This window comes from Phaseolus vulgaris, chromosome 7 (genome assembly GCF_000499845.2).
Source record: "Phaseolus vulgaris cultivar G19833 chromosome 7, P. vulgaris v2.0, whole genome shotgun sequence".
NCBI classification, from domain to species: Eukaryota; Viridiplantae; Streptophyta; class Magnoliopsida; order Fabales; family Fabaceae; genus Phaseolus; species Phaseolus vulgaris.
This window is the reverse complement of record NC_023753.2, coordinates 37,527,148-37,555,093: the sequence shown is the minus strand read 5'-3', so window position 1 is coordinate 37,555,093 and position 27,946 is coordinate 37,527,148. Positions and strand designations below refer to the sequence as shown.

The following is a 27,946-nucleotide window of genomic DNA, read 5'->3' as shown; positions in this document are numbered from 1 at the left end:
TATTTATAATGTATGTTTGAAAATAAATAAATTTATTATAAAAATAGTATATATATATAGTACAAAATATTATTTTTAAACATTTTTAATATACAAGTATCCAAAAAAATATTTTTAAGAAAATATTAAAAACAAGCCGACTAAAATGACAAAAGCATATGGAGCTGGCTGCTTCAATTTGATTGTGACAAGGGCTGCTTTATCTATCTCTATTATTGGTATTATATGGTCTAGTTACTTAGTTATTTATCATTACATAGGGTTTTAAAATTTTTGAGATTTTATTTTAAGAGAAAAATAATATTTAAACTGCTTTTAATTTTTAAGTGAGGTAAAATTATACTAAAATAAATCTCTTAATCAAAATCAATAATAGTTTAAATACACATTAGTGTCTTAATCCATTAAAACATCTTTTAAGAATAAAACTGCTACAAACTTTAAAACGAACAATAATTCAGATGCATTTAACTAGTAATACTAACATGTATATAAAAAAAAAGTAATACTAATCAATAGACATTACCTATTCTATAAAGGGATGCAAAGTGCCCATTATTGCTCACCAAGTATATGATCAATTTCCAAGTAAAGCAAATACTATAAGGTTTGTGATACAGTCATGTCTCTTTCCAAAATCCCTCAAGTTGTGCTGAAATCTTCTTCCAACCAATGCATGATGCCAGTGATAGCACTTGGAACTGCAGCTGATACAAACGAAAGCAGTGCAGAAACCACAAAAGTGGCAGTAATAGAAGCTATCAAACTGGGCTACACACACTTTGATACTGCATCAGTCTATGGATCTGAAGAGGCCTTGGGAGAAGCCATAGCTGAAGCTCTTCAACTTGGTCTAATCAAGTCTAGGGAGGAGCTCTTCATCACTTCTAAGCTCTGGCTCACTCACAATTTTCCTCATCTTGTTCTTCCTGCTCTGCACAAATCTCTCCAGTAAGCAAAACTTCATCCTTTTCCACATTAAAACCGTAGTAATAAGATTTTCTTTTGTGGTTATGGTTGTTTTAATTAGTAATTTTTAAGGTATATGTGTTTTGGAAAATAAAAAACATCAGGGGTTATTTATTTCAGCACATCAAATTGGTCTGTAGTTTATTTACCTTTCAAACAAAAAAATGTGTGGGATGCAATCAATTCTTCAATTTCTAACTCTATCTATGTTTTCTTTTGATCAGTTACATGTGAACATAAATAAATTACTCTACCTTAAATTTAGTGTTATATTCTCGCTGATTGTACTCAATTTTGGAAATGTTTCCCTTAAGAAACATAGGTATTAAGAGTTCCATGATCAAATATGTTATAGAGAATATGATGCATATGCAGGTATGCACCCAACGGCTAAGTAATAATTGTGAATGAGTAGTTTGATAGGTTGGTTCTCTAGCTTCCATGATCATCTTTTCTGGATTAGTTTCCATGATCAACTTCATGAGGTAGGTTCAGGGTTACATGTATCTAAAACTGGGGATGGTACAACAACATCAACAAAGATTTGAGGATAGCTACATAAACAAAGGTTTAAGGATAGCTACACACACAAACATTTAAATCATATAGTATAACATCTTGGCTCTTATATGGTAAAGAGAGAATTATATTCAAAATTGTATATTGATCACACAGAATTCTCTATGAAGTTACTAATTAAACTGCATATGTCATTGGAGAGATCCAAAAAAAAAAAGCCACATTTACACTTTTTCTGTTTCATTGTAGATGAAAGAAGCCTTAGGATAGCTACATATACAAACTTTTAATGTTTTATGTAGATGAAAGAGGCACAAGCCCAAGTCAAAAGCCTGTGCAGTTTAAAAATAACTGCAGGGGACCCTCACCCTTAACTTCTGCTTCTGTTTCTTCTGCTTTATGTAGTAAAGCTAACTAAATGTATTGAAGAAAAATTTAGTTCCTGGATCTTAACTGTGAGAGGTGAAGTTAAAAATGGATCTGGATATGATCCATTTCCCAAATTCAAGCATTTGTGTTGTCAGACTAATGAATCAATGAGGACAGGCCCTGGTGTAAAAGTAAAGTGGTGCCTTGGTTACTGGTTGTGAGATTTTCACTATAGGTAGGTACAGTTATATTATCTTAGAATTTGAGTTTAAGTCTAATCAATATCAAAACTAGCTGAAAGGGTATGGATTATCCTCCACACACTATTTTGGCCATATCATTGGTCAACATGAAGTTTTCATCATGCATAATGTATGCATATTGCATAAGGAATAAGAGAATACAGTGCTGAATTGATGACATGGTGCAGGAGGCTGAAATTAGAATATTTGGACCTTTATTTGATCCATTGGCCCATCAGTGTTCAACCTGGAGATTGGCAACCTCCATATAGTGAAGAGGTAATAACAACATTTGACTTAAAGGGTGTGTGGACAGCCATGGAAGAATGCCAGAAACTAGGCCTTGCAAAGTCTATAGGAGTCAGCAACTTCACATGCAAGAAACTTGAAGATCTACTCTCATTTGCTACCATTCCTCCTTCTGTCAATCAAGTAAACCCATGAATCCATCTTGGTCATTTTCTTAATCATGTTAATTTAGTTTGACAAGTGTTGACCATACCCTATTTCTTGACACTGTTACCAAATAGGTGGAGATGAATCCTGCTTGGCATCAGAAGAAGCTAAGAGAATTCTGTGAAGCAAAGGGTATAATCATAACTGCATTTTCTCCTCTGGGAGCCAAAGGGGCCAGTTGGGGTTCCAATGAAGTCATGGACAGTGAAATACTCAAGAAAATTGCACAAGCCCATGGCCGAACTATTGCTCAGGTTACAATTTTAAGACTATTTCATATGGCAACTACATGAACCAAATGATGGTTGTTGCAATACTGTTAAAAGTATAGATTTTGATTGTTGAACAGGTGATGAGTAAAGTTAATTAATGTTATGAGTTGGTTGTGATAGGTAAGTCTAAGATGGTTGTATGAACAAGGAGTGAGTATTGCAGTGAAGAGCTACAACAAAGAGAGAATGAAGCAAAACTTGGAAATATTTGATTGGTCTCTTACAAGAGATGATCATGAAAAGATCAATCACATTAATCAGATTCGAGTCAACAACGGGCCAGTGGTGTTCTTTGCTAACCTTTGGGACGGGGAAACTTAGGTTTCATATGGGAAAAATACTATCAACACTTTCTGCAACTCTTCAATACATTATATCATATAATATCATAGATTTTATGTTGTTTTTCATGAACAATAGTCTTTAAAATTATATTAATAGATACAAAAGATAAATTTGTATCTTGAATAAGCTTTATAAGTATAAATAATATTTGGTTTTTAAAATTAAGTATAGGGACTGATTATGCATCTTCTTCTATTCTTATGTTGTTATTTTTAAAAATTACTAAAATATTCTTATTTATTTGATGTTATATTTAAACTTTTTTATAATTATAGTTATTTTTATTTTTGACATTGAAAATAAAAAATAATATCTTATTAAAATTGAATTCTTAATAATATTATTTTCATTTTATTATGATTTTTAATTTTTTTATAAGAAAATATTTAGACAGAAATGCAAATACATGTATACTATAGTTTGTTACGCGATAGAAATAAAATACAATTTTTATATTTACCATGAATATGAAATTTTAGATTCTAAGATTAGATAAAAAAGGGGACACCAATATAATTAAACTCAAACTTATTATCACTTAACTTTGAATGGTCTTAGAATAAGGGGAGATTTATTTCACATCCAAATAACATTATGTGCCTTCTCTTTTTCATTTCTTATATATCGATGTAATTATTACAAAAAAATATGGTATAATATATAAAAGTTAAATTCAGAATCTCTATGGTCAATTTATTCTTGGAAACACTGTTTATTTAATATTCTAAAGTGACATTATATAATTCGAATCTTATAATACTCTATTAAGGAAAACAATTGCATACCATTAGTATAAACTAACATTAATAAACTAAGGATTTTAAGTATTATTTTATTAATAATATTATGGAAATACATAAAATTGTGGGGGTGCAAGAAGAAGAAGCCGTAAGACTATAAGTTAGTAATGGTAAAGGCACATTCTCCATGCACCCAACACATTCTAACTGGCACCCAATCACTTAATAGTAAAAGACGAATATACCCTTAATGAAATTCTGAAAACTATAATTGTGATATGCACCCAATCACCTGCACCAACCCTATTCTTCTCTTCTTCCATTCCATTGTGTCTGCCGCAGCCACCGTAAGCCACCGTGTTGTGCAGCCACCGTGAGCAAGCTTGTTGTCCAACCACCGTGAACGACGTTCTTCTCCATTCTTCTGCACCCACCGTGACCTCCATTATCGCAGGCAGAGCACCAGATTCGAAGGTACGTCATGGTTCTGGATATTTTTATCTATAAGTGAGTGAGAGTTGCGGATATTTTTATCCGCAAGTGACTTTTGAGAGGTGCGGATATTTTTATCCGTAAGGGAGTTTGGGGTCCGGATATTTTTATCCATAAGTTTGTTTTGACTTACGGATATTTTTATCCGAAATATAGTTGGGTCCGGATATTTTTATCCGTAGGCACAACTGTGGCTGGCTTCCGGATATTTTTATCCGTAGACACAACTGTGACTTCCGGATATTTTTATCCGTAAGCAACGATCAGTTCCGGATATTTTTATCCGTAAGCAACGAGCAATTCCAGATATTTTTATCCGTAAATGAAGAAGACAAGGGCATTTTAGGATTTTTAAAAGTGTGTCGGGTGCCAGTCACAATTGATCGGGTGCAGGAAGCAATTGCCAATGGTAAAAGGATCTTCTACAGTAGTCTCATTTGCTTAAGACTGGAAGACATGATGGGTCATGGGCTTGGACCGACCCTGGGTGATTAAGGTAGGATTCCGATCTACATGGATAATTTAAAGGAAATAGCGTGAAACATTCTGAATTAATTAGCATTAATCAGGAAGTAAAGAGAGAATCATAACGACAATCTTGAGGTTAAAACTGACTCCATATATACTGGGTAAAATCCTCACAAATTACATATTAGGTCAAAAGCACACTTATCACCCTTATTCTTAACTACCTTGAATGTTTTGGATTAAGGTCATTCATTCACTTGTCTGGAACAATTTTAAAATTAGAAGAAATATAAATGTCTGAATAGTAGAGATTAAATTAAATTAATGTTAAGTTAATAGAGGAGATTAAATTAATTGTTTTTACAATAGAAGATAGAAGAAGGTATAAATAAATTAGGTTGAGTTAAATATCCGAAATGGAATGTGGTGGAAGAAGACATAGAAAAGTGTAGAACTTGTAAAACCACAAAAGCCATGGTTGTAAAGACCCACAATTTTTCTAGAACTTTTAAAAAATTAAACAAAAGAAGGTTGAAGATAAGCCTTTTCCACACTCTTTTGTTTGTACTGCAATTTATGGACCAATCTTCTTACACTACTCACTCTTCAAATCAAATAAACTCTTAAACTTTTTTTTAAAACTTATAAATTTTGTAAAGGAACCCAATCATCCAAATAAAATGGTTATTTTAATAACTCCTACCAAACAAATCCAATGTCACTTCCCAAAACAACCCAAGTCACGTACCATTATTTAAGCATCTTTTCCTAAGTAATTATAAAATAAAAGAATAAGAAAATAATAAATAATTTTTTCGTAAGAAAAGGAATTTTTTTTTATATTTATTAAATATTGTTTTTAATTTTTACATAAATTAATTTTAATTTATGAAAAAAATCCATTTACTTTTTTCTTATTCTTTTAGAAATAGAGAAATTTGTCCAAATAATTTTTTTTTTTCAGTTTTTAACGTTAATCCACTTGAAGAGATAAATTTTCATGTATTATTTATGAATATTATTATTTAAACTACAATAATTAGTATATTTTTTTTATCTTTCATCACAAGCAAAAAGAAGAGTATTTAATTTTCTGGTAGGGATCTAAGGTATTTCTATATATTTCGACTTTTGAGACAATGGTCTTAAATCCTCTTCTACAATTTAGTTCCACTTAAATATAAAAGTAATTAAATAAAAATAATTTTATTTTTTTTAATAATTATACTAATTAAATTAAATATTATTTTATAAATTAAAACAATATTAATATCTTAATAATTTTTATTATAAAATAAAAAATTATAAATTAGTATTTAATTAGTTAATTATTATCTAATTAACTATTAAGATTTTTATTATCAATTTTAAAATCTAAAATAGTTGTAACTATAAGATTTTGATAATTAATTAAATACAAATTTAAAAATTAGTTTATAATTTTTTTATTAATAATAAAAACTATTTTAAATACATTAGTTTATAAAATAATATCTAATTGAGTTAATATAATATTTAATTATTTTTATTTTAAAATTTATTTTTATTTAATATTTTTTTAATGTATTAAATTTGTTACAAAAATTATCCTAATAGTTATTTTTTTTTAGTTTTTGGTAGACTAATTTCATTTTATTGATGATCCCCCAGTTTTCATACAACATCTCATCAAACAAGAATATTAATATTTGAATAGGTAATCTAATAACAATCTATTATGATTGTTTGAACACATATATGTAACACGAATCCAAAGAATCACCTAATACAGTGTTTGAAATTTTATATTATCTATAACTATGTAGATTTTCTTAGTTGATGTATACAAATTTTTCTTTTTAAAATGATCATTGATTATGATTCTTTTTTAGTATTGAGCTAATAATCACTTTCTCTTTAAACAAACTCTCAAATATCATAAATATGAGAAAGGAAAGTTGAAGTTGTGAAGACATTCCAAAAAGATGATCAGCCATATTATCTTAAAGGTAAATAATTATCAATAGGATATTTAACACAAAAAAAGATATCTTCTTTATTCAATTTTCTTTTATATAAACCTGTCTTTTTTTACTAAAAAAGATTATTTTTGTTTAAGTGAATAAAAGTATTATAAATGGTAAAACTTTCTTATTTGAACATTTAACAAAAAATATGGTATATCTAAATTTTATACTCAAAACCACTTAATAAATACAAAATAATTTATGTGAGTTGATATCCACACACTCATCCTTTTGCCACCATTTTCACTATCAATAAAAAGGATTAAAACCTCAGAAAAAACACAGAGAGACACAATAAATAAACAAATAAACCATGATGTTCTGCTTGAACCTCTGACTTTGTCTCTACTTTCCCTTCACTTTCTCTGTTCCAGTACTCACTCCACAACACACATCTTCACCTATGCTGAATTATCAAACACCTTCCACAAGCCATGCCAGAGAGGAACACAGGGACTATACTGATAACAATGAACAACAAATCAGAGAAATTCATGCCTTGACCCCACCCCCCAGAAGAGAGCCTAACTGGGAAACACACACACACAGCCACCACTCTTCTTCTGTGTCCATAGAAGGTGGTTCCAGTGAGAACTTCAGCGTGAGTAGGGAATTCAGTGCTCTCGTTCTAGCAGGCTCAAGTATTGATCACAGCAACACCACCCCTAGTCCCATGAGTGTGAATATGATGCATGGCAATGAAGGAGGTGCTAATAGTAGCATTAACAACAACAATAGCAACAACTTGGGGAGGATTGGAGAGGATGAGTTGCTGATGATGGAAGAGACTAACCCTTTGGCAATTGTGGCAGATACCAACCCTTTGGAAGCTGTTTCAGCATCTTCACCTCCAAGGCGCGGAGGGAACTCTTCTGCTTCAGCTTCTGGTGCTGCTGTGAGTGAGTTGACAGTGCAGAGGGTGAGAAAGGAGGAGGTTGAAGCAAAGATAGCAGCTTGGCAAAACTCTAAGGTTGCTAAGATTAACAACAGGTTCAAGAGGGAAGATGCTGTTATAAATGGGTGGGAGAATGAGCAGGTTCAGAAAGCAACTTCATGGATGAAGAAAGTTGAGGTATGTGATGTATGAATTATGAAATTACTTTGGATGAAGAGAGTCAGAGACTAATTCTTCAAAATTCAGAAAATTATTAAGGGGTTAACTTCTTTTAACAAGTTGTTTTTTAGTACCTGAGTATGGGTATATATAGTAACTCTTGAGTTGAATTTTGGCTACTTTTTTCTTTGGTGGCTGTTAGTGGGTTGGTCAGTGATCATGATGAGTTGGTTTTGATTTTAGGGTGATGGTGGTGCTTGTTTATGATGACTACTGTATAGACTAAAATTGAGTCGTTAGATTAGTCCATGGTTGATCCAACCAATCGGTGAAGAGGAACTCTTAACCTTAATTTCTTCTGGGTCTTCATACAAGTGGACTTTTATTTTAACTGGAATTAAAGATTGGATATGATTGACATGTTATGGGGTAAGGTTGATACCCTTGATAGCTTAATTGTTGTTGTTTAGACTCTTGGATCATGGATCAATACTTAACATGTTTTGTGGGAATGGTTGGGAAAGAAACTTACTTCTATATGAGAGTATGAATGTTTGAAGGAGGTCTATATTGCTTGTCAATTTTCATTTTTCCCCTCTTTTTTATTATCATTTTCCCTGAACAAAACGTGTCAGTGATAGCAGGTATCCTTTGAATTTTGATGTGGGTTTGTGATTTTAGCATCCAATTCAAGGGCTTGATCTTGATCATGTCCAGGTTTAAAATCAAAAGCCTTCTCATTTTGAAAAATATGTTATATGAAAAGTTGAATTAGGATTTTGCTCCATCATGAGCTCTTCCTTTTCCTTTTTTCTTTTCCTATCTCTGGACAGGGAGGCTGTGATGCCAATTTGAAAGAAAATTATCATCATCCAGCCACAAGCTCTTCTGCATTTTTTATGAGCAAAAGTATATTCTTTTGGTTAATAAGATAGTAACATGTCAATATATGAAAGGACTCATTTGGTTTGCATCCATTGCCTTATCTCCAAAGCTACTTTTACAGTGACAACAAAAAAGTGCTGGAAATATGGTAGCCTCCAGAAAAAAGCAAGTGGTCTAATGATTTGATTTTGATGCTAGCTTTTTCATTTTCATCCTACATTACACCAACTCTATTGGACAATAAAACAGAACTTTGACTAATAAAGTGCACATTGTTTGTAATTACAATTTTGTTCATGAATAACCAAAATTTTGCACTCATTGCACAGAGGAAGCTGGAGGAGAAAAGAGCAAGAGCACTGGAGAAAATGCAAAATGAGATAGCAAAAGCTCACAGAAAAGCTGAGGAGAGGAAGGCATCAGCAGAGGCTAAAAGGGGCACAAAAGTAGCCAGGGTTCTGGAGATTGCCAACCTTATGAGAGCAGTTGGAAGAGCACCTACCAAAAGATCTTTCTTTTAAGATGTATAATAATAAATGTTATATTTGGAAACCACATTTGTAGACAAATATGACCAAAAAGAGAAACATAGAGGGAAAATATCATGGCATAATAGATGACATAGTGTGGTGGTGAGAGTCCCTTTTCCTTTTTAAATTTAACTTAAAGGTTAAAGAGATGCAGTATAAACAAAAAAAGAAGATATGGGGGTGTACATTATCATCTTATATTATATACAAACCAATTGGAGTGTTTCTGAGTGATTGATTAGTGCATTAGAATTTATAGACATGATCATCATTTGGTTGGTTGTGCTGCTGATTAACACGTTTTGTACATTAATAAATTTGATTTTATTGCTATTAGTTGGCCTCCACTACTTTCAAATGCATTGCCAACACGTAACTAAGTCCAACAGTTTTCCAATTCTCTCCACAATCTTGTGGCCCTCACTAATCTTTCTAATCTGTTGTTAATTTTCATATCCCATCACAGCAAAAAAGAAATAATTGTTTAGTTTATGAGAAAATATCTTGCAGATCATGCTAACACATGCAAGGAAGCTTAAGCACTCGCGTTGCATCATCTTAAATTCATGTGAAAGATTGAAAAGCAACATTAAGTTATTTCAATCCAATAGACCAGTACATATACATCTTTTAATAATATTATTGATGTAAAATATCCATCAACTTTACTACTGATTAATCTTAAAAAAAAAAATTGATTGATTATTTTTTATGATAATGTTTCAGTACCGTCAATATAATCATACATCGTTAAAGAGTCGAGGTTAAGAGCAATTTAAATACACATTTCCTTGACCCACTGATGCGCCTACAAAACCGTGATGAAACACCAACCTCCAACATAAACAATACTTCGAATACAGTGATTGACTCTAACAATGTTATCTCTTGAACTTGAGGTCAGAACAGACAATATTTCTTCTAATAGTGCTTTTCTCTTTACTTTAACTTGAATTTCAAATTTTATTAAAAGATTTAAATTTAATTTCACTTATCACTCATCTAGACAAGCAAAAGCTACTCTTAATAAGTTCAATAAACACTTATGTTGGTATGTTATGCCTATCCAAACAAATGGTAAAATATAGTCTACTCACCCAGCTTTTAATGACGGATTAAAAGTAAAACTCTAAATTCTAGTTGGAGAATAACACTCAAAAAAGTTCTGAATCAAAATCTTATTGATTAGTAAATCAAGAACCAAGTTGTTTAAAAGGTGAGAAAAGATTAGACGTGTGACTACTTCGTAGACCAGAGAAAAAAAAGTAACAGAATAGTTGATGCTCAAGCTTTGCACGGAAATTGCGCAGTGATGTGGCTAGTATTTGTTCACCTCAAGTAACTAAAGTTTCACGCTTTCAATCTAAAAAGCAAGAGCTAAAGTTAAAAACAGTGGAGACAATTTTCGTCTTTTAGTGTTTTTGTATTTGGAATGTGAATCTCCAGTTGAAGGCAATTCTCACCAATACTGATCTAGAAAAGGATTGAGTGTCTGCATGGAACGCATTGTCAATAAAGCTATATACAATGTCTGGTTTGATAAATTCATCACCAACCAAAAGGAGAAGATTCTTGGCAATCAAATATGATCAAGGCATGGTTCATAATGTTTCAATTTCTCCTGTTCCTGTGTTTGTCCAATGAGATTTTCAAGTCCTTGGTCCCACGTTTTGCCAATCTTGTATCTATAATGTCACTCAAGATAAATTATTATATAGTCTGATACTATCACTTGTTCGTAGTATGTCAATCTTTATGACACAACTTCATCTTTTTGTCAAATCCGTGGTTTGCCAATAAAGTAATCAAATAGGCTTCTTTTATCTTAGATGGGCTTCACAGATATCTTGAAACAATACCTTCATGTTTGTTTGTTTGTCTTTGGTGCTTGGACCCTGGGCAAGGCTTCAAAGGATATGCTTTTGTTTTTTTATGCAGAAAATGGTTTATTATTTGAAACAGCAACTAGATCCATGGTATACTGCATTCCAAAATAAATAGTAATAGTCAATTCTACCAACTGCATAGCATGCTGGAACCTGATTTCATTTTCATGTAGTATAATGCATGAGATTCAGGTTCAGTGTTGAATATGATTTTGGTTCATTTAAGAACAAAAGGAGCTCCTGTGTACCAGTTTCTAACTCAAAAACATTTGGCACTCACTGGGCAATGAACATTACAAAAGATGTTCATGTTTTTCCAACCTTTTCTTGGTTAGAAGGGGTATACAAAATCAATATGGTGGAACTATTACAAAATTGTTATGGAAGAGTGATCTACTGGCAAGTCCTCCCTCAATCCTCAGACTATTGCTGAAATCTTACTAATGAAGTGTAGCAAAACTAAAGCAGTATCATAGGGAATTTGATATCAGTTCAAGATTATTTCTGTTCCCGAAGCTCCAACGTAGTTCATCTTTTAGCAGATTCAGATTTGCATAAATTTCTCTGCTCTGAGGGTGGTCTTTGTCACTTGCTATAAAATAGTGAACCTCATTATCAATCTCAATCCAGCTGGAGCCTGTTTCTTTAGTTAATTTCAAGTCATTCATAGCCGTTCTCACCTTTGCAGCCTCTCCGAACATGCCCCCTTCGGCAAACATGTTTGATATAAGTATGTAAGAGGAGGCATCATTCGGGGCTAAATCAAGCAATTTTCTGGATGCCCACATTCCAAGTTGTAAATCACCACAAAGCTTACAGGCATTGACAAAAGTCCTCCAAAGCAAAATTGAATCTGGAAATGGGCTATTGTTGATGATATCAATGGCTTTGGATAGATTTCTTGCTCGACCTAAAAGATCAATCACGCAAGAGAAGTGCTCAATCACAGGCGTGATCCCATACTTTGATTGAATATCATTGAATAAGTATAACCCAGTTTCCCACAAGCCTGAGTAACTGCATGCTTGGAGAACAGCCAATATTGTAATTCCATCAGGATCAAAACCCTGTTCCTTCATCTCCTCAAAGAGCAAAAGTGCATTGTTTCCTTCACCATGAAGGGCATACGCAGAAATTATGGCATTCCAGGTAACACAATCACGATTCGTACTACTAAATATTTGATAAGCGTCCTGAACAGTGCCACATTTAGCATACATAGTAACTACAGAATTTCCTACAGCAGTATCATATTCAAGTCCCACCTTTATTGCGTAAGCATGAAGACTCTTTCCAGTTACCAAGCATGCTTGGTTAGCAGATAAACAAAAGAGCCGTGAAAATGTTACACCATCAGGTTTTACACCATTGAATCTTAGTTTGCTGAAAAAAACCATAGGGTCCTCTTCATCATCTCTTACCTTTGAATTCAAATATCCAACTAAAATGGCATTAAATGAAGCAATAGTTTTATTTCGGAGCCTGTCAAAAATGGATCTTGCTGACTTCAAATTTCCACATTTAGCATACAAATCTACTAAAGCAGTACAACTATTTACATCAGAGACGTGACCAAGCTTTACTGTAAGTCCATGAATTTGAACCCCAAATTTCAAATTATTCCACTCTGAACACCCATCAAGAACAGTGCTGAAGCAACCAGAATCAAGAGGCACACCAATCCGAATCATGTTTAAGAATAATTCAAAGGCTTTGTTAGCATGGCCGTTCTTAACAAACACTGAAAGAAGCGCAGACCAGGAAATCAAATACCTCTCGTCCATTTCAACAAACACTCTCTCAGCTTCTTCGACCATTCCATGTTGCCCATACATTGTAATCATTGCATTTCTAACAGATGTTTCACACATAAAACCATAATTCACCGCAAGCCCATGTAGTTGTTTCCCTACACATAATCCTTCACTAAAATCACATGCACCGATCAAATTCGTAAACGTATAATCAGTTGGTTTCAGTCCAGACTGTAGCATATCCACAAAAATCTGAAATGCCTTGTCGCCCAAACCTGCCTTGCCATATTCCAAAATCATATAATTTATGCACTGAGCATCTTTAGCACGTATGCCACCGAACACTCTTTCTGCACAACCCAAGTGGCCACTTCTAGAGTACATAGAAACCAATGAAGTAGCCACAACAACATTCTCCTGAAGCCCACTTTTTACAACAAAAGCATGAACCTGCTCGCCAAAAAACCGATCTTCGGGGGACCTACATGCCTGCAGGACCACTGAACAAGTATGCTCGTTGAACTTCTCATCAACCATGCACATATCACGTGCGATACAGAGAACAGACTCAACATCCCCATTCTTCAAAAACCCCTTCATGAGGGTAGTCCATGTGACTACGTTCTTCACAGGCATTTCATCAAATATCCTCTGTGCATCATCCATGTTGTTGAATTTTGAGTATAGATTCACAAGATTGTTGTCCACAAATAGGTCACCTTCACAACCAGATTTGATGAGAGACCCATGAATTGTCTTTGCCAGCATATAATCCTGTGACCCAATTGAGAATTGAAGAAACTGAAGCCAGTCATTGAGAAGAACATTATTGTTCTGATTACAGGGTAAAACAGCACAACATTGTGTTGTCCCAAGTTTGAGGCTTTGTGAAGGGTTAGGGAAAATGGGGTGGAAGCCATTATTGGGTGGAAGGAAGTGCAAATGACATGCAGAAGAAGGAAGAATGGACAGTGGAACAAGTGGTTGGAAAATTGGGTAAACCATTGGAATAAATAGTTGTAAACTTAACAAAATCAACCGAATGCTATTCCTTCCATAGCTTAAAATTATAGGTGTTGTTCCCTAGAGTTATATATAACTTTTTTTTAATAAATAAATTTAGAAATAAATATATATATAATAAAAGATAAATTTAAAATTAAATGATATAAAATAAAATAAAATAATAATATTAAAAATTGTAACATAATTATATAAAAAATATGATTGTCAAATGTATTGTTATTCTTTAAAATTTTCTATTCATCGTTACGTGAAACTTAAATAGTTACAATTACTGTGCGAAAATTAAGTTTAGGGTTATTTTTTTTGAAAGAAATAGTGTACTGATAAGTTGATTAATTTAAGATTTATTTATGGATAATCTTTTCATTAGTATAATAGGCTACCATCTAAAATGTTCTTATCCTTTTTTTTAACATATGAGTTTTGGTTAGTCTCCCATATTTTTGTATTTTTTTTAATAATATCTTTTTTTATGCGATGACAAATGATTGTTTTTACTTGAGATGTGTCAGCATAACTTAGATATGAAGTTGCAAAATGATGTGTAATATAAAAGCTTTTATTAAAACAAATAATAGTTTTATAGCATACCATTCCTTTCTTTTAAGAATCATAACATTATGTGCCAAAATACTCATTATGTTAAAATATTTATAACGTCTTTTACGTTGATATTTGATTAAAATGCGTATAATTAGATTTGAATACTTTATGTTAGATGTTAAACTGAGTTTATAAACGGAAAAAATGTAATTAAAAAAAATAAACTTCATTAAAAATTATTATTCAAAATTTTCAATGAAATAACTCTAGCCAACATTGTATATTTAGCACATTTTAGATATTTTACACTTAAGTGGATATTTAAAAGACAAAATGTTAACATGAGTCATTCTTTCTAAAATCTATACATAAAAATAACTGAATTTCCAAAGTAACATTTTCTAATTATTAATGTAAATAGTTAATTTAAATAATCAAGTAGTTTGAGGTTGTAAACTTTTTAGAATTATAACTTTAGGTTAAAGGATATGTTGTTATTAATTATGAAATAATTTATTCACGGTAAATCTGAAACAATATATAATAGGGATTTCTCTATTTAATGTACACAACTTGCCTTTTAATTTAATTTTAATAATATTTTTAAGTTATAATACAAAATTCAAAATGAAGAGCGCTAATGTAAAAAAAATTAAAAAAAAACAGCGAATAAAAAATAAGAAAAAAAAAACATAGAATGAGAAGAGACTCTTATCTGAATTAAAATAAAATACCTGTATTTTATATACAATTAATTTCTAAGTATTCTGATTTTTTTATTGCAACACGATTTTCATAGAATATATATATATATATATATATATATATATAATAAATTGCATGCATTTTAGTTAATATTATATAAATGCACTTATTGTCACTACGATGAGAAACTTTTTTCCTTGCTATGACATTTCCATCATGATTTCTCTAATATCCTTCCTCAAGCAGTATTAAATTGTTAATTTGTTATCAATAAATATATATTAATGTAGCAATTATTATCAACTTTTTGTATGTTTGCATTCTTGAATATCTTCACAAAATTTTGGTTAATGTATGTAATACAACATACACGATTAATTGTGATCATCCACTTCGATATTTTAACTAAGCATTCTTTATTTATGTGTACGTGAATATCATGAAAATACTATTGGATAAATGATAGACAAAAGTATTGCTGAGGAAGCAACAAAAAGGTTTATGTGATTATATAATAAGTTTTGTTTATATAAGATGAATGTTTGATAGAATTAATGTTGAAATAAATGTTTTAATATATGATTGATATTTTTTTTTATAATGTGATATAATATAAATATATAAAGAATAGTTACAAACCAAACTATACTTAATTATTTAGGTAGTCAGTAGTAACTTTGTTTCAAACTATTATCGGTTGTTTAGTCATGATTAATTGCATTCCAATTAATAATAAATTATTTAGATAAAAAAATACTGAATTTTAATCAATATTTTATTGTTTTGGTTAGAAGTGACTAATGTTAAAAAAAAATACTCATCTTCTAAGTAAAATTAAACTTGATTAAGTTGATAAAGAATTAAATGTAATTTTAGTTAACATATATAAACCGGTATCTTAATATTAATTATAAACTTCAGTCTAAACATTCTTAAATTGAATAATATTATGGAATTTCCATATATATTAATCTTTTAACCTATATTTGAAAAATATATTGATAATTAGTTTATCCTATTAAAATTTGTCTCAACATTTTTAACCGAACATTGTTTTTATGAAAAATAACAAAAATTTTAATACACAATTTAACTATCTCTAATTCTATTTATAACAAATTGGATGATGAAACAAAATAATACAACTAAAAACTAAGAATATTTAGATTATGTGGAAAGAGAATCAAGTTTAATAAAAATAAGATAAATATCTTTATTACTAATACTTTTATTTGTTGATAATTTTTTTAATACTTTTATTTGTTGATAATTTTTTTAATACTTTTATTTATTTATTTATTATTTTTAGTTATTATTTATTAGTATTATTATAATAGATAATACGTGAATATTTTATTAATATTTACAAAAATAATTGATTATACAACTTAAATATTGATAAAATATTTATAACATAAATTATGTGAAAGACATAATTCATCTACACAAATATTAAATATTAATATTGTGTAAGATATTAGAGTGAATTTTTGTGTAAGATATTTAAATTTAGATATAAAACATTGTAAGAGTTATTTTCTATAGGCAGGATTACATAAAACAAATTTTAAGGTTAATAAAAAAGGTTAAGGTGGGAAGAGACATTGGTTTGGTTGGATGATGTGGAAAAAAGTGGTCCATTGAGAGAGTGAGAGTGAAACCTTATACGCCATTTCCCACACAGTCTTCAGTATCCATTCCTTTGCCACTCAATTGCGGAACTTCCCATAACAAAACCAATTCATTAATAGCCTCATACTCCTTTTCTTCTTCATCCCTTCTCTTCTCTTCTCTTCTCTTCTCTTTTGTGTTTCAGAGTGAGAGTGGAGAAGATGGCTGCATTTACTACTATCCACACGCCCCTCTTCCCCACCAACACCACTCTTCCAAAGCTATCATCTTTTCAACCCTTCTTCCCTACCCAACTTCTTGGCCTACCCTTATCATCTTCTTTTTCCGCCGCCAAAAGATTATCTTCCTTCACTTGCAAGCCCATCAAATGTTCTGTTTCCGAAGCCACAGAACCCAAAACTGGTGGTAATCACTTCACACTCTCTTCTTTTCTTTATATTTCAATTTTATCATTGACAAAGTGTTGTTAACCAGTGATTCAAGTTCATTGGTTTAGGAATTAGAAGCAATTTTTTTTACTGGGCTGCCTAAAAATGTCATCTTTTATAATTTTTAATCAGCTCTTGTATGGTTTCAAATTAAATTTTGCTCCTTTTAGTTCCTTAGTGAGTTCAGTGGTTAGCAAGACCCTTTATTATAAGGTTTGGCCTTTTGAGATTTTCTTTTTTCTGGTGGGGTGTCATTTAATTTGATTATTTGTCTCTTAGAGAAGAAGAAACAATTGTTGAGAAGAGGGGACGTGAGAAACATAGCAATTGTGGCTCATGTTGATCATGGAAAGACTACTCTCGTTGATGCCATGCTCAAACAAACTAAGGTATTGTTCATTACATGGAACATGGCTTCAATTGAAGTAAATAGAGTTTATGCTTGACTGTACATTTGGTTCTTGCTATCATCATTTTGTGGATTTAGTTTCAACGGATTTCTATGGAGAATTTGATTTTTTTATTTGTGTAATTTTAGTTCATTTGTTAACTTTAGCCAATTGGCATCCATTATTTAATGGAAGTGATGTGGCGTACTGGCCCTGAAGTAGAAAATGATTTTGTGCAATTTTTTTTTTGTGTTTGGTAGAATTGATTTTGAACTATTAACGTGATTGGAACGTGCGTCAGTGTGTGGAGTTGATTTTGCTAGCAACTAAACAGAACGATATTTTTATACAATCGTTGAGAAGTTGTATTTTAGAGACATTTTACATCTGTTAACTGGTTTAACCATTGTTTTTGCAGTAAAGTCGATTGGTTTGTTCTCATAAAAAAGTATGTGTTGAATTTTTTGCAGGTATTTCGTGATAATCAATTTGTGCAGGAAAGGATAATGGACTCAAATGATTTGGAGCGTGAAAGAGGGATCACAATACTGAGTAAAAATACGTCTGTCACCTATAAAGACACAAAGATCAATATAATAGATACTCCTGGTCACTCTGATTTTGGGGGTGAAGTGGAGCGTGTCTTAAATATGGTGGAAGGGATCCTTCTAGTGGTACTCACTCTTTACCCATTTCCTTGAAAATCATCATGCATCCTTTTGCACCATTTAATTGGTTGTGATGACTGATATTGACTATTAAAGCTGGTTAAGAAGAGATGGTTTTCACTCATAAAATTCTCCTGCACTTTGCCAGTTCTGTTGGGTAATTTTGACCAAAGGAAAAGCGGAAGGGGGTGGTAGTTGGTGTCTTCAACACTTCCTTGTAACAGATTTCTTATTCAAACTATTTTCAAGAACAAGAATACACAGACTTTGAAAAAACTGCTGTATTCATTTCTTGTTTTGATGCCTAACATATTGCCAATATTGGTTTTGAATTTAAAATGTCCTTATTCTTTGCGGGACATTATATCTATAACAATTGCAGTTTGCTTTCCTCTATTAGGAAATTTGTTACATATTCTCTCATATAATAAATACTTCATTTTCTTTTCTGGAGTGTGGCTTCTCGTAATTTATATGGTTTATCATGCTGCTCTTGGTATTTGTAGGTAGATTCGGTTGAAGGACCAATGCCACAGACAAGATTTGTCTTGAAAAAGGCTTTAGAGTTTGGTCATTCAGTTGTTGTGGTTGTGAATAAAATAGATAGACCTTCTGCTCGCCCAGAGTTTGTTGTCAATTCGACTTTTGAACTCTTCATTGAACTAAATGCCACAGACGAACAGGTATGTTGGTGATCATATAAATTAAATAGTTGTTGTTTTGTGTGTTGTTTACAAATTGGGTTGGAGCTTGGAAGTTTGTATGTAGTCAAAACTCTACTGCGATTTCTTTATCCCCAATGACTTGTGGGAATAAAAAATCTTTTAGATTCTGAATGGTGTCTGCAGGTAAATTTAAACATATCATTGGTGTTTGAAGGATTAAAATGGTTTCTGTATTATGAAATATAATATTGGTAAGCATCATAGTTTTGTAAAGTTTTTTTTTTCTGCTTCCAGTGTGACTTTCAAGTAATCTATGCAAGTGGTATAAAAGGGAAAGCAGGTTTGTCTCCCGAAGATCTGGCCGATGACCTTGGTCCATTGTTTGAATCCATCATTAGATGCATCCCTGGACCGCGCATTGTTAAAGATGGTGCTCTTCAAATGCTGGTTAGTAGTTGCTAATTATATTGCTTCTTAGTCTTTTTTATTTTATTTTTCTATTCGTAATGGTTAGCTTATTTTTTTTACAACTAATTTTCCACCACAGGGGAAATAGAAAATTAAGAAGCAAATGAAGTTCTCGACCAGTTTATTTATGAGAAAATACATAATGACAATCCTGTTTAATTTCTGCTTAACTTTGATAATGCCATTTCCGCATACAAAATCTAATTTGTTTTTACATATGCTTATTTACTAGGTGACAAATATTGAGTATGATGAACATAAAGGGCGTATTGCGATTGGACGTGTGCTAGCTGGAACTTTAGAAAAAGGCCTGGATGTTCGAGTGAGTATTCCTTTTGCTTTATTTTTGTTCCTCATTTTGTGAATTTCTCCATGCTCACATGTTACCCTTTACTTACATCGAGTTTATATTACCAGGGATAAATATGTGTGCTTGCATATAATAGGTGAAGTTTATTTACTTCATAAGAACTACATTTTAAGTCTCACATTCTCTTCTCTGACTCAATCTTTTATTTTTAATTTGTGGGGGAGGAGGAGTAGAGATTATGGTGGAATGCAAGTGGAAGTTGTTAGAATATATGACCTTAAACGAGAGGGGGGTGAATTGTTTAAGAGGGATTTTTGAAAACTTTTTTAGCTAGAACAAAATCCTTTGTATGAAACTCAATCAGAAATTCAGTTAGCCAAGAAATTAAGCACAAAACAGCAAAGCACCAGAAAAACAATCGGTTGTTTATACTTGTAAAGCAATAACAACTGAATTTAAAAGAGTTTAAGGGAAGAAAGAGATACACAAACAATTTATATTGGTTCACTCTTAAACGAAGAGCTACATCCAGTCCCCAGAAGTCACTGGGCAATCCACTAAGCAATCAAAACAGATTACACACAAACCACCAAAGTAGTGACCTTGAACCCTTCAAGAAACACACTCACTTTGGCACAACACACCAAAAATGTTGATCTTGACCACCTCAAGAGCACACAACACTCCTTGGCAACAACACCAGAATTTACAGAATATTCAGAACGAATTACACTTGTTTACAGAACAATCTGAAATCAATACAGATGTAATCCTATTCCACTTTCTCTTGAGAAAATCCAAAACTTGATATGAATGTTCAAAACTTGAAAGCAATCTTTCACAACTGAAAAACTCAAATCTATTTTTCTCTTTTGTTATAAGACATAAACAAACTATTTATATCTTTCAAAGATTGGTCAAAGCATTTAATAAAGGAGCGTATTCAGTTGGAAATCATTTAAAGCACACTCAACTAACAAAACAAAATTCTGTTAGGATTTTTCAAAGAAACAATCGATTGAAACCACGAAACAATCGATTGTTTTGGTGTGACAGCAAGTTAACCAACCAAAACAGTTTTCAACCTTTTCAAAAACACTTAAGAGTAAAACAATCGGTTTTTTCGACAAAACAACAGGTTGTTTTTCACTTAGTTTGAATAACACTTTAAACTTAAAAAGGTTTTAAAACACATTAGCTTTAGATTCAACAAAGAGTGGATTACACATTTAAACTACCCAGATCCTATCCTAAACACAGCAGCAACTCCAGCCTTGCATCAAACACTTGGATTTGGATTCTTCAAAGCCTTTGATCACTCTAGATCAACAGAAGTTACATTATTTCTGCACAGTACTCTATTCTTTCATACAGTTCCTTGGAGCAGTAATTGAGAATTAGAGATTTATATTCTGATCCTGTTTCTATCCGCATACCACTTATTTGTTGATTTTGTCCAGGTATGTACTTCAGAAGATTCGTGTAGATTTGGAAGAATTAGTGAGCTCTATGTGTATGACAAATTCAATAGGGTTCCTGCAAATAATGTGGAGGCAGGTGATATATGTGCAGTGTGTGGAATTACTGACATTCAGGTAAAGATTGAGGGTTTTGGATAAAATGCATAATCTTGTATTACAGTAACCTTATTAACCTTTACAATTTACAATTCTGTACTCAGATTGGGGAAACAATTGCTGATAAAGTACATGGGAAGCCACTACCTTCCATCAAGGTGGAAGAACCAACAGTGAAAATGTCTTTCTCCATAAACACTTCACCTTTTGTTGGCCGTGAGGTATATTAATGCTTTACTGTAAAACTGTTCTGTATTATCTCTTTCTCTGTGTGGATTCCTGATGGTGTCTGTTAGGCACGACCATTGCTATTATGTTCAGCTTCTTTATTGGTAACAGTGTAATTTGTGTTTTTCACTGCAATGTAAGAGATCACCTAAAATGTATTTGTAACTTTTCAGGGAAAGTATGTTACTAGTAGGAATTTAAGGGATAGGCTTTATCGTGAACTTGAGCGGAATCTGGCTATGAAAGTTGAAGATGGTGAAACAGCTGATACATTTGTTGTCAGTGGGCGTGGAACTCTGCATATCACTATACTCATAGAAAATATGTAAGTGTTATGAGTATTCCATTTCTCTTCTCATTAATTATTCGTCAAACTTTTTAAATAATATTGCATCTGCAGGCGAAGAGAAGGTTATGAATTCATGGTTGGGCCTCCCAAAGTTATCAACAAGAAGCTGAATGAACAACTTTTGGAACCCTTCGAGGTAATTTCTCAATCAATTTTTTTTGACCTTCCTGTAGAACTGACGCACTTATTTGATGCACAAACTAGCTTAATTACCATGATTAATTGCTTCATTTTATGCTTTTATGATGTGTCCTATCAAACGAAGGTTGGTCTGACTATAAATGTATCATGTAAGTGAATGCTTTGAAATCATATATTCTTGTGTTTAGGAAAAGCATATGAAAGACCCTCACAATTTGTGATAGCCTTTTTCATACATTTTTGTTTTCGACATATACTAATAGCATAAAAGCACCTTTTACGTGCAAAATCAACATTGTTGGTTATAACGAAGATGATGTCGTAAGATATACCTCTATTAGTTATTTTGATATACTGGAAAATTTGAAATTTAGAGTGTCTTTTCTTCTCTTAGGATCTTGTATGATAGGGAAGAGAAGAGAATCTGAAATGAAATAAATTCTATTTAAGACTATTTAATCTAAAACTCCACTTCAAGTTGGAGCATACAAAACTCTGGCAGTGGACGGTGACCGTGCCCGTGCCCGTGCCGGACTGAGACAGGCAGAGTGGGTTCCTGCTCTGATACCAACTTGAGAATAATACAAAGGAATTTGAAATTTAGAGAGTGTGTCTTTCCCTCTCTTAGGATCTCATACTTTACATAGACCACATCAATGTATGAGAGGGAAAATAAGAGAATCTGAAATGAAATAAATTCTATTCAAGACTATTTAATTTAATTTAATCTAACAGATATTTTCATGTTCATGGACTTTTTCTTCTTTATGCTAAATATGGGAAGTGCTAGTTCAAGTTTTGTGCTGTTTGAAAGTTCTTAATCACTTGAGTTACCCACTTTTTACTGAACAGTTTAATATATTGTTAAAATGGGCGAGATAGAGTGAAAGGATTTATGGTAGAATTGTAGGTAGGACTCTTACCATTTTGACAAGGAGAATTTTTGTTTTGAACACCCAGCGAAATTTCTATCCTTTTTGGTGTGGGACCAACAAACAAATTTCTCTTCTCATTTTTATCCTCTATTTCTTCTACTCTTCCCTACATTAGAGATTTTTTTTTCTTGCACATTGTTTTCTTTCTATTCACTCTTGTACACATCAAAACAAAGCAAATAGAATTTTTTATTTTTTTTTCATTTTTATCCATATGAACAATACATCTTTTCTACTCTATTTCTCTCTTTTGTTCTTTCTTTTTCTTCCTATACTCTATATCATCTAAACAAAGAATAGTTTTATTTTCTCCTTTGTTATATATTTTAACAAGAGGATCTGTTGCAGGTTGCAACTGTGGAGGTACCAGAAGAGCACATGGGAGCTGTTGTTGAACTTCTTGGCAAGAGACGAGGACAGATGTTTGACATGCAAGGAGTTGGGTGTGTAAATTCTTTCTTTGCTTCTATTTTTATCGTGATATAATTTAGGACAGCACCAAAGTTATAGGAACAAAGCATTGAAGTAAAGCAAAATTAAGGAGTTTCTTTGTTGATAGTATATGGGAGTTCTATCTCGTATTGTTACGGATTAATAGATTAAATTCACGTAAAAGACATTGATAATATATTTGTTGGCTATAATAATTGATAAAAGTTTCACATTTATTCAGATTTTGCTATGGAGTAATCTTGTTTTGCTGTTGAATGATTATCCTAGTTGACAAAGGACACATGTTACTCTACCTAGTTGACTAATGAACCCACCATGCTAATTTACTGATAATTTTTCACCTCGTAGTGTATGTGATCAATGGCTTCCTCCTACTAATAAAGGTGGTTCAGCCAGCCAGCTATCCTATTTCACTCAAAACCAGAACATCGATATGACTGTTTTTCTGCTAGCCTGCATCTAGATTAGGATTTGCCTCCTCTAAAATGCAGGATGCATTAAAGTGAGTAAAATTCAAGTGGTAATTGCTTACTAGAAAAATAAAGGAGTTAAAAATATCGGCTATATCATTGTCGATCCTACAAACTTGAATTGATGATTTTCAGCCTTCTATTGTATCTCTGATGACTGGTATTGAAAATAAAAACTTTCAATTTTCTTTTTAAATGACAATATTCCAAAGTCCAAGCTATTATCTTTTGCTTATGATGTCTCGTTGTGTGATATCTTAATTGTTTTAGAACTGTTGTATCCCCATGCCATGCCAATTTTATATCCAATACCATACTTGTCTCTGTCAGGTTATAATGCATGTGCTTGTATTATATTGAAGTCTAATCTGTTAACTTTCTAAATCATTGTTGTCAATGGATATCATACTTCCTAAACTCTGATTGCATCTTATCCTACAGTGTAGAATATTTTTATCAACTAGACTTGCATAGCATTTGATCTGATACTGACAACATTTATTTCTCGGTTTAGATCGGAAGGAACTACACTACTCAAATATAAGATCCCAACACGTGGCCTTCTTGGATTGCGGAATTCAATTCTAACTGCCTCGCGAGGGACGGCTATTCTCAACACCATCTTCGATAGCTACGGGCCTTGGGCCGGTGACATTAGTACCCGCGATCAAGGCTCATTGGTAATGTCTGCACTGAAAGAAACTTGTAAACATGATTATATGTAGCATGGTACTCCATAATTCTATTGTTTCCCTCAGTGATTCATGATGAAGTAATGGAATTTCAGGTTGCTTTTGAAGATGGAGCAAGTACTTCTTATGCAATCTCTAGTTCACAGGAGAGGGGACAGATGTTTATTGGTCCTGGTATGGAAGTTTATAAAGGTCAAATTGTTGGCATCCATCAGCGACCTGGTGACTTGTCCTTGAATGTTTGTAAGAAGAAAGCTGCTACCAACATACGTTCCAACAAGGAACAAACAGGTGACAATCATCTCTGGTGCAACTTTGTTATCTTATATGAAATACACATTCAAATAACATGGTTTGATGATATTTTTAGTTCCTTAGTTAAATCAGTTCTATTAAACTGACTTCAAATGATATACCCTTTTGATTAATTTTAACTTCAACTTCAACCTTGTCTTCTACTATTGAAGAAATAATGCTGCTTCAATAATCTTTGGTTTATCTCAGGCTGCTTTGCTTGCTACTATTTCTTTATTGATTTTAACCTTACAAAGAATGCCAATGTGACTATAGGAGCAACATTAACACAGCCTCAACCTTATGTGTGTTATTATTTGTTCTTTTTGGCAATAATATTTATTTCTTTTATGATTCTTGCAAACTATTTGCAAAACAAAAATCTGTTCTAGCAAATTATAATTTTTTCATCTGAGTCTGAGACATCTGTGCATGGTAAATACATTTTAAGGTCAAAACATAACTACTGCTATGGTATTACAAAGCTGTTGATACAACTTCACATACACTTATGTGTAGTAGTAGTTATGCTAATATGCCAGAAAGTTTTAATTTACTTCATTCCTCCCATATGCAGTGATTCTTGATACACCATTGGACTATAGTCTGGATGACTGCATTGAATACATCCAAGAAGATGAACTTGTAGAGGTGACCCCATCAAGTATCCGAATGTGCAAGAATCCAAAAATAGCAAGGAAAACAAGGTAGACTTTCACTGTGAAGCAGTGACTTGCAAATGCTTTTTGAGTTACCAGTTACCACTGCTGAAGCTGCATAACTCATTAATGCTGTTGCTGCTAAATTGATGAAGAAGTAATTCACTACCATTGATGTAGTGTCACACATTCTTCCAAAGCTGCAGGCAGAATAATATAGGAGCTGGCTGAAAGCCGTATTCAAGATTCATTATAGCTATTGGTCACAGTTGATTTAAAGGGATAAAGTAACATTACAGAGTTTTGTTTACTTGCTTTGTAAAGTTCATATTTTAGCAGTAAGGAACATGAAGATATCAATTTTTCATATTGGTTGGCAAATAGCAATACAACACCTTGGGTTAAATTCCCAGTGAGATCAATGATTTGATTACAATTTAAAAATTTAAAAGTATTTATATTAAATATTATTTTAAGTCAGTAACTCTTCCCTTTTATATATTTTTTGTGTGCATGTTTAATGTTGTTACACACTTTTAGTCCTTTGAGGTGAAGGTGCCTGCAAAAGTGTGACAACAGAGTAGGTAGGTAGTGATTAGCTTTTATTGTTAATTATTATAAATAAGGATCAGTTTTTTAGAAAATAAAATACAGATATATTTGTATAAAAAGTATTATTATTTATTTATTTATTTGTATATTCTTTCAAATACTTTTGGTGTATATTTTGTATATATTTGTATATCCACCATTTCCTTTTTGTTTGAATCATAGACTCATGATAGAGTTTTTTGTTGGAGATGGCAAACTAAACATCAACCACTATATCCTCCTATTCTATTTTTCTTTTCTTTTCTTAAGTCTCAAACATTTTTTAAGAATGATAAGTTACACCCTCTTCTTTAATTTACACGAGAAGTTTCTTTTTCTTTGAACAAATATATTCATATAATTATTGATATTTTTAGATGATTAATTTTGTTAATTATAGTAAAAGATTGGTTAAATATACTTTTTATCTTGGTGTTATGAGGATATTTTTTAAATTTTATTGTACTGTCTTAAATATTCTTAATTTGATCTATTTAAAAAATAAATAAATAATGTAATCCTTTAACAAAAACATGTGACTCAAATTAATGTAATTTAATTTTCAATAAAGTATTTCTCGAAAATCGGTAAACTTAGTATTCCTAAAAAAACTTGCTAAACTTAACTCAATTACGTGAAACTATGAAAAAACAAATGTAGAATGTTCATCACAATCTATTAATTAATTTTATTTTTTTTACAAAGTTAACCATTTATATAAAAAAAAAAAAAATATAAGCAATTATACATTCCATACATATTATATATATAATTAAACATATCAATAATTTTAATTTTTAAATATATATAAAAACAAAATCATCAATTGATGTCTAAATAAGTAATTTTTAACTAAACCAAATTTATATATTGGCACAAAAATTACATTATTTTAATGAAAAATGTGTATAGTATGTTTAGCTCAATGTTAACTTTTGTACCATATAATCATAACAATTAATTATTATTTTTTTACACGTTCATACGTTATTATTCAATAAAAAAACAAATGCAAGTACTTTGATTTTGAGAAGTAAAAAAAGTAAATGTTCTAGAAATGTTTAATATTCCCATCTTAAAACTATATAAAAAAATTATTGTACTTGGAAACTTCAGTTTTGACTCACTCAATACAAAATTAAGCTTGTCATATTTTTCGTATGAAAATTATTTTATTAGGAAAAAAAATAGAGAAATTGCCAAAATTTTAATGTGTTTCCTTTAAATTCGTGTTCTAGAATAAAAGAAAATAAATTTCCTGAAACAGAGTTTTCAAACATGAAATTGAAACAGAAAAGAGAGGTATACATGAATATTATTCAATATTTTAATTTTAAAGCAAATCCATTCATGAGATTTTTCATTCAACTTATATTTTATTTGTTTTAATAGAAAGAAAATATGTACTCAAAGTTACGTAAGGCTTTCAACTTTATCACATTTAAAAGTCATCATGCCCATAAACTCGTGTATATGATGTAATATACATATTTTTACTATTATATTTAACATTAAATGTCTTTAATATATTTTTTTATTGTATTTTAAATTATTTTTCAAATAACTTTTACAATTTCCAATATTACAATTTTATTTATTATAACAAATTTTATCTTCATGAAAATTTTTCACGTTCGACAAATATAACCAACTCTCGTATTTTTTCCTTAAAAATAATTATCCAATGATATTAGAAACAATTTACAAAATTTTAATTAATTAAATTTAAATAAAAA

At 31.4% G+C, this 27,946-nt stretch overlaps 4 protein-coding genes across 4 annotated transcripts; 3 read left to right on the top strand and 1 right to left on the bottom strand.

Annotated features, from left to right (window-relative positions):
- Nucleotides 1–523: 523 nt before the first annotated feature.
- Nucleotides 524–3,337, top strand: LOC137830576 (NAD(P)H-dependent 6'-deoxychalcone synthase-like). The gene is made up of 4 exons (XM_068638011.1): nucleotides 524–951; nucleotides 2,288–2,531; nucleotides 2,630–2,809; nucleotides 2,948–3,337. Exons 1-4 carry the CDS (start codon nucleotides 623–625, stop codon nucleotides 3,146–3,148), a joined length of 954 nt encoding a protein of 317 aa, XP_068494112.1. The 5' UTR covers nucleotides 524–622; the 3' UTR covers nucleotides 3,149–3,337.
- Nucleotides 3,338–6,987: 3,650 nt separating this feature from the next.
- Nucleotides 6,988–9,581, top strand: LOC137830575 (remorin 4.1-like). Its single transcript, XM_068638010.1, has 2 exons — nucleotides 6,988–7,950; nucleotides 9,147–9,581. The coding sequence occupies exons 1-2, from the start codon at nucleotides 7,282–7,284 to the stop codon at nucleotides 9,336–9,338; spliced, it is 861 nt and encodes a 286-aa protein (XP_068494111.1). The 5' UTR covers nucleotides 6,988–7,281; the 3' UTR covers nucleotides 9,339–9,581.
- A 999-nt stretch (nucleotides 9,582–10,580) lies between these two features.
- On the bottom strand, nucleotides 10,581–14,044 carry LOC137830574 (pentatricopeptide repeat-containing protein At5g27110-like). The gene has a single exon (XM_068638009.1). It carries the CDS (start codon nucleotides 13,990–13,992, stop codon nucleotides 11,704–11,706), a length of 2,289 nt encoding a protein of 762 aa, XP_068494110.1. The 5' UTR covers nucleotides 13,993–14,044; the 3' UTR covers nucleotides 10,581–11,703.
- A 2,815-nt stretch (nucleotides 14,045–16,859) lies between these two features.
- LOC137830573 (putative elongation factor TypA-like SVR3, chloroplastic) lies at nucleotides 16,860–26,041 on the top strand. Its single transcript, XM_068638008.1, has 14 exons — nucleotides 16,860–17,298; nucleotides 17,601–17,710; nucleotides 18,181–18,384; nucleotides 18,885–19,061; nucleotides 19,338–19,490; nucleotides 19,744–19,833; nucleotides 21,282–21,416; nucleotides 21,503–21,619; nucleotides 21,800–21,951; nucleotides 22,027–22,111; nucleotides 23,400–23,494; nucleotides 24,489–24,654; nucleotides 24,762–24,957; nucleotides 25,538–26,041. The coding sequence occupies exons 1-14, from the start codon at nucleotides 17,094–17,096 to the stop codon at nucleotides 25,669–25,671; spliced, it is 2,019 nt and encodes a 672-aa protein (XP_068494109.1). The 5' UTR covers nucleotides 16,860–17,093; the 3' UTR covers nucleotides 25,672–26,041.
- The last annotated feature ends 1,905 nt before the right edge of the window (nucleotides 26,042–27,946 follow it).

Excerpts from the sequence above, each read along its gene's own strand:
- LOC137830576 (XM_068638011.1), top strand. The coding sequence starts at position 623 with ATGTCTCTTTCCAAAATCCCTCAAGTTGTGCTGAAATCTTCTTCCAAC. Across the intron at positions 952-2,287 it reads GCTCTGCACAAATCTCTCCA|GAGGCTGAAATTAGAATATT; the intron begins GTAAGCAAAACT and ends GACATGGTGCAG. Across the intron at positions 2,810-2,947 it reads ATGGCCGAACTATTGCTCAG|GTAAGTCTAAGATGGTTGTA; the intron begins GTTACAATTTTA and ends TGGTTGTGATAG.
- LOC137830573 (XM_068638008.1), top strand. The coding sequence starts at position 17,094 with ATGGCTGCATTTACTACTATCCACACGCCCCTCTTCCCCACCAACACC. Across the intron at positions 21,620-21,799 it reads CACCTTTTGTTGGCCGTGAG|GGAAAGTATGTTACTAGTAG; the intron begins GTATATTAATGC and ends GTAACTTTTCAG. Across the intron at positions 22,112-23,399 it reads AACTTTTGGAACCCTTCGAG|GTTGCAACTGTGGAGGTACC; the intron begins GTAATTTCTCAA and ends GATCTGTTGCAG.
- LOC137830575 (XM_068638010.1), top strand. The coding sequence starts at position 7,282 with ATGCTGAATTATCAAACACCTTCCACAAGCCATGCCAGAGAGGAACAC. Across the intron at positions 7,951-9,146 it reads CATGGATGAAGAAAGTTGAG|AGGAAGCTGGAGGAGAAAAG; the intron begins GTATGTGATGTA and ends CTCATTGCACAG.
- LOC137830574 (XM_068638009.1), bottom strand. The coding sequence starts at position 13,992 with ATGGTTTACCCAATTTTCCAACCACTTGTTCCACTGTCCATTCTTCCT.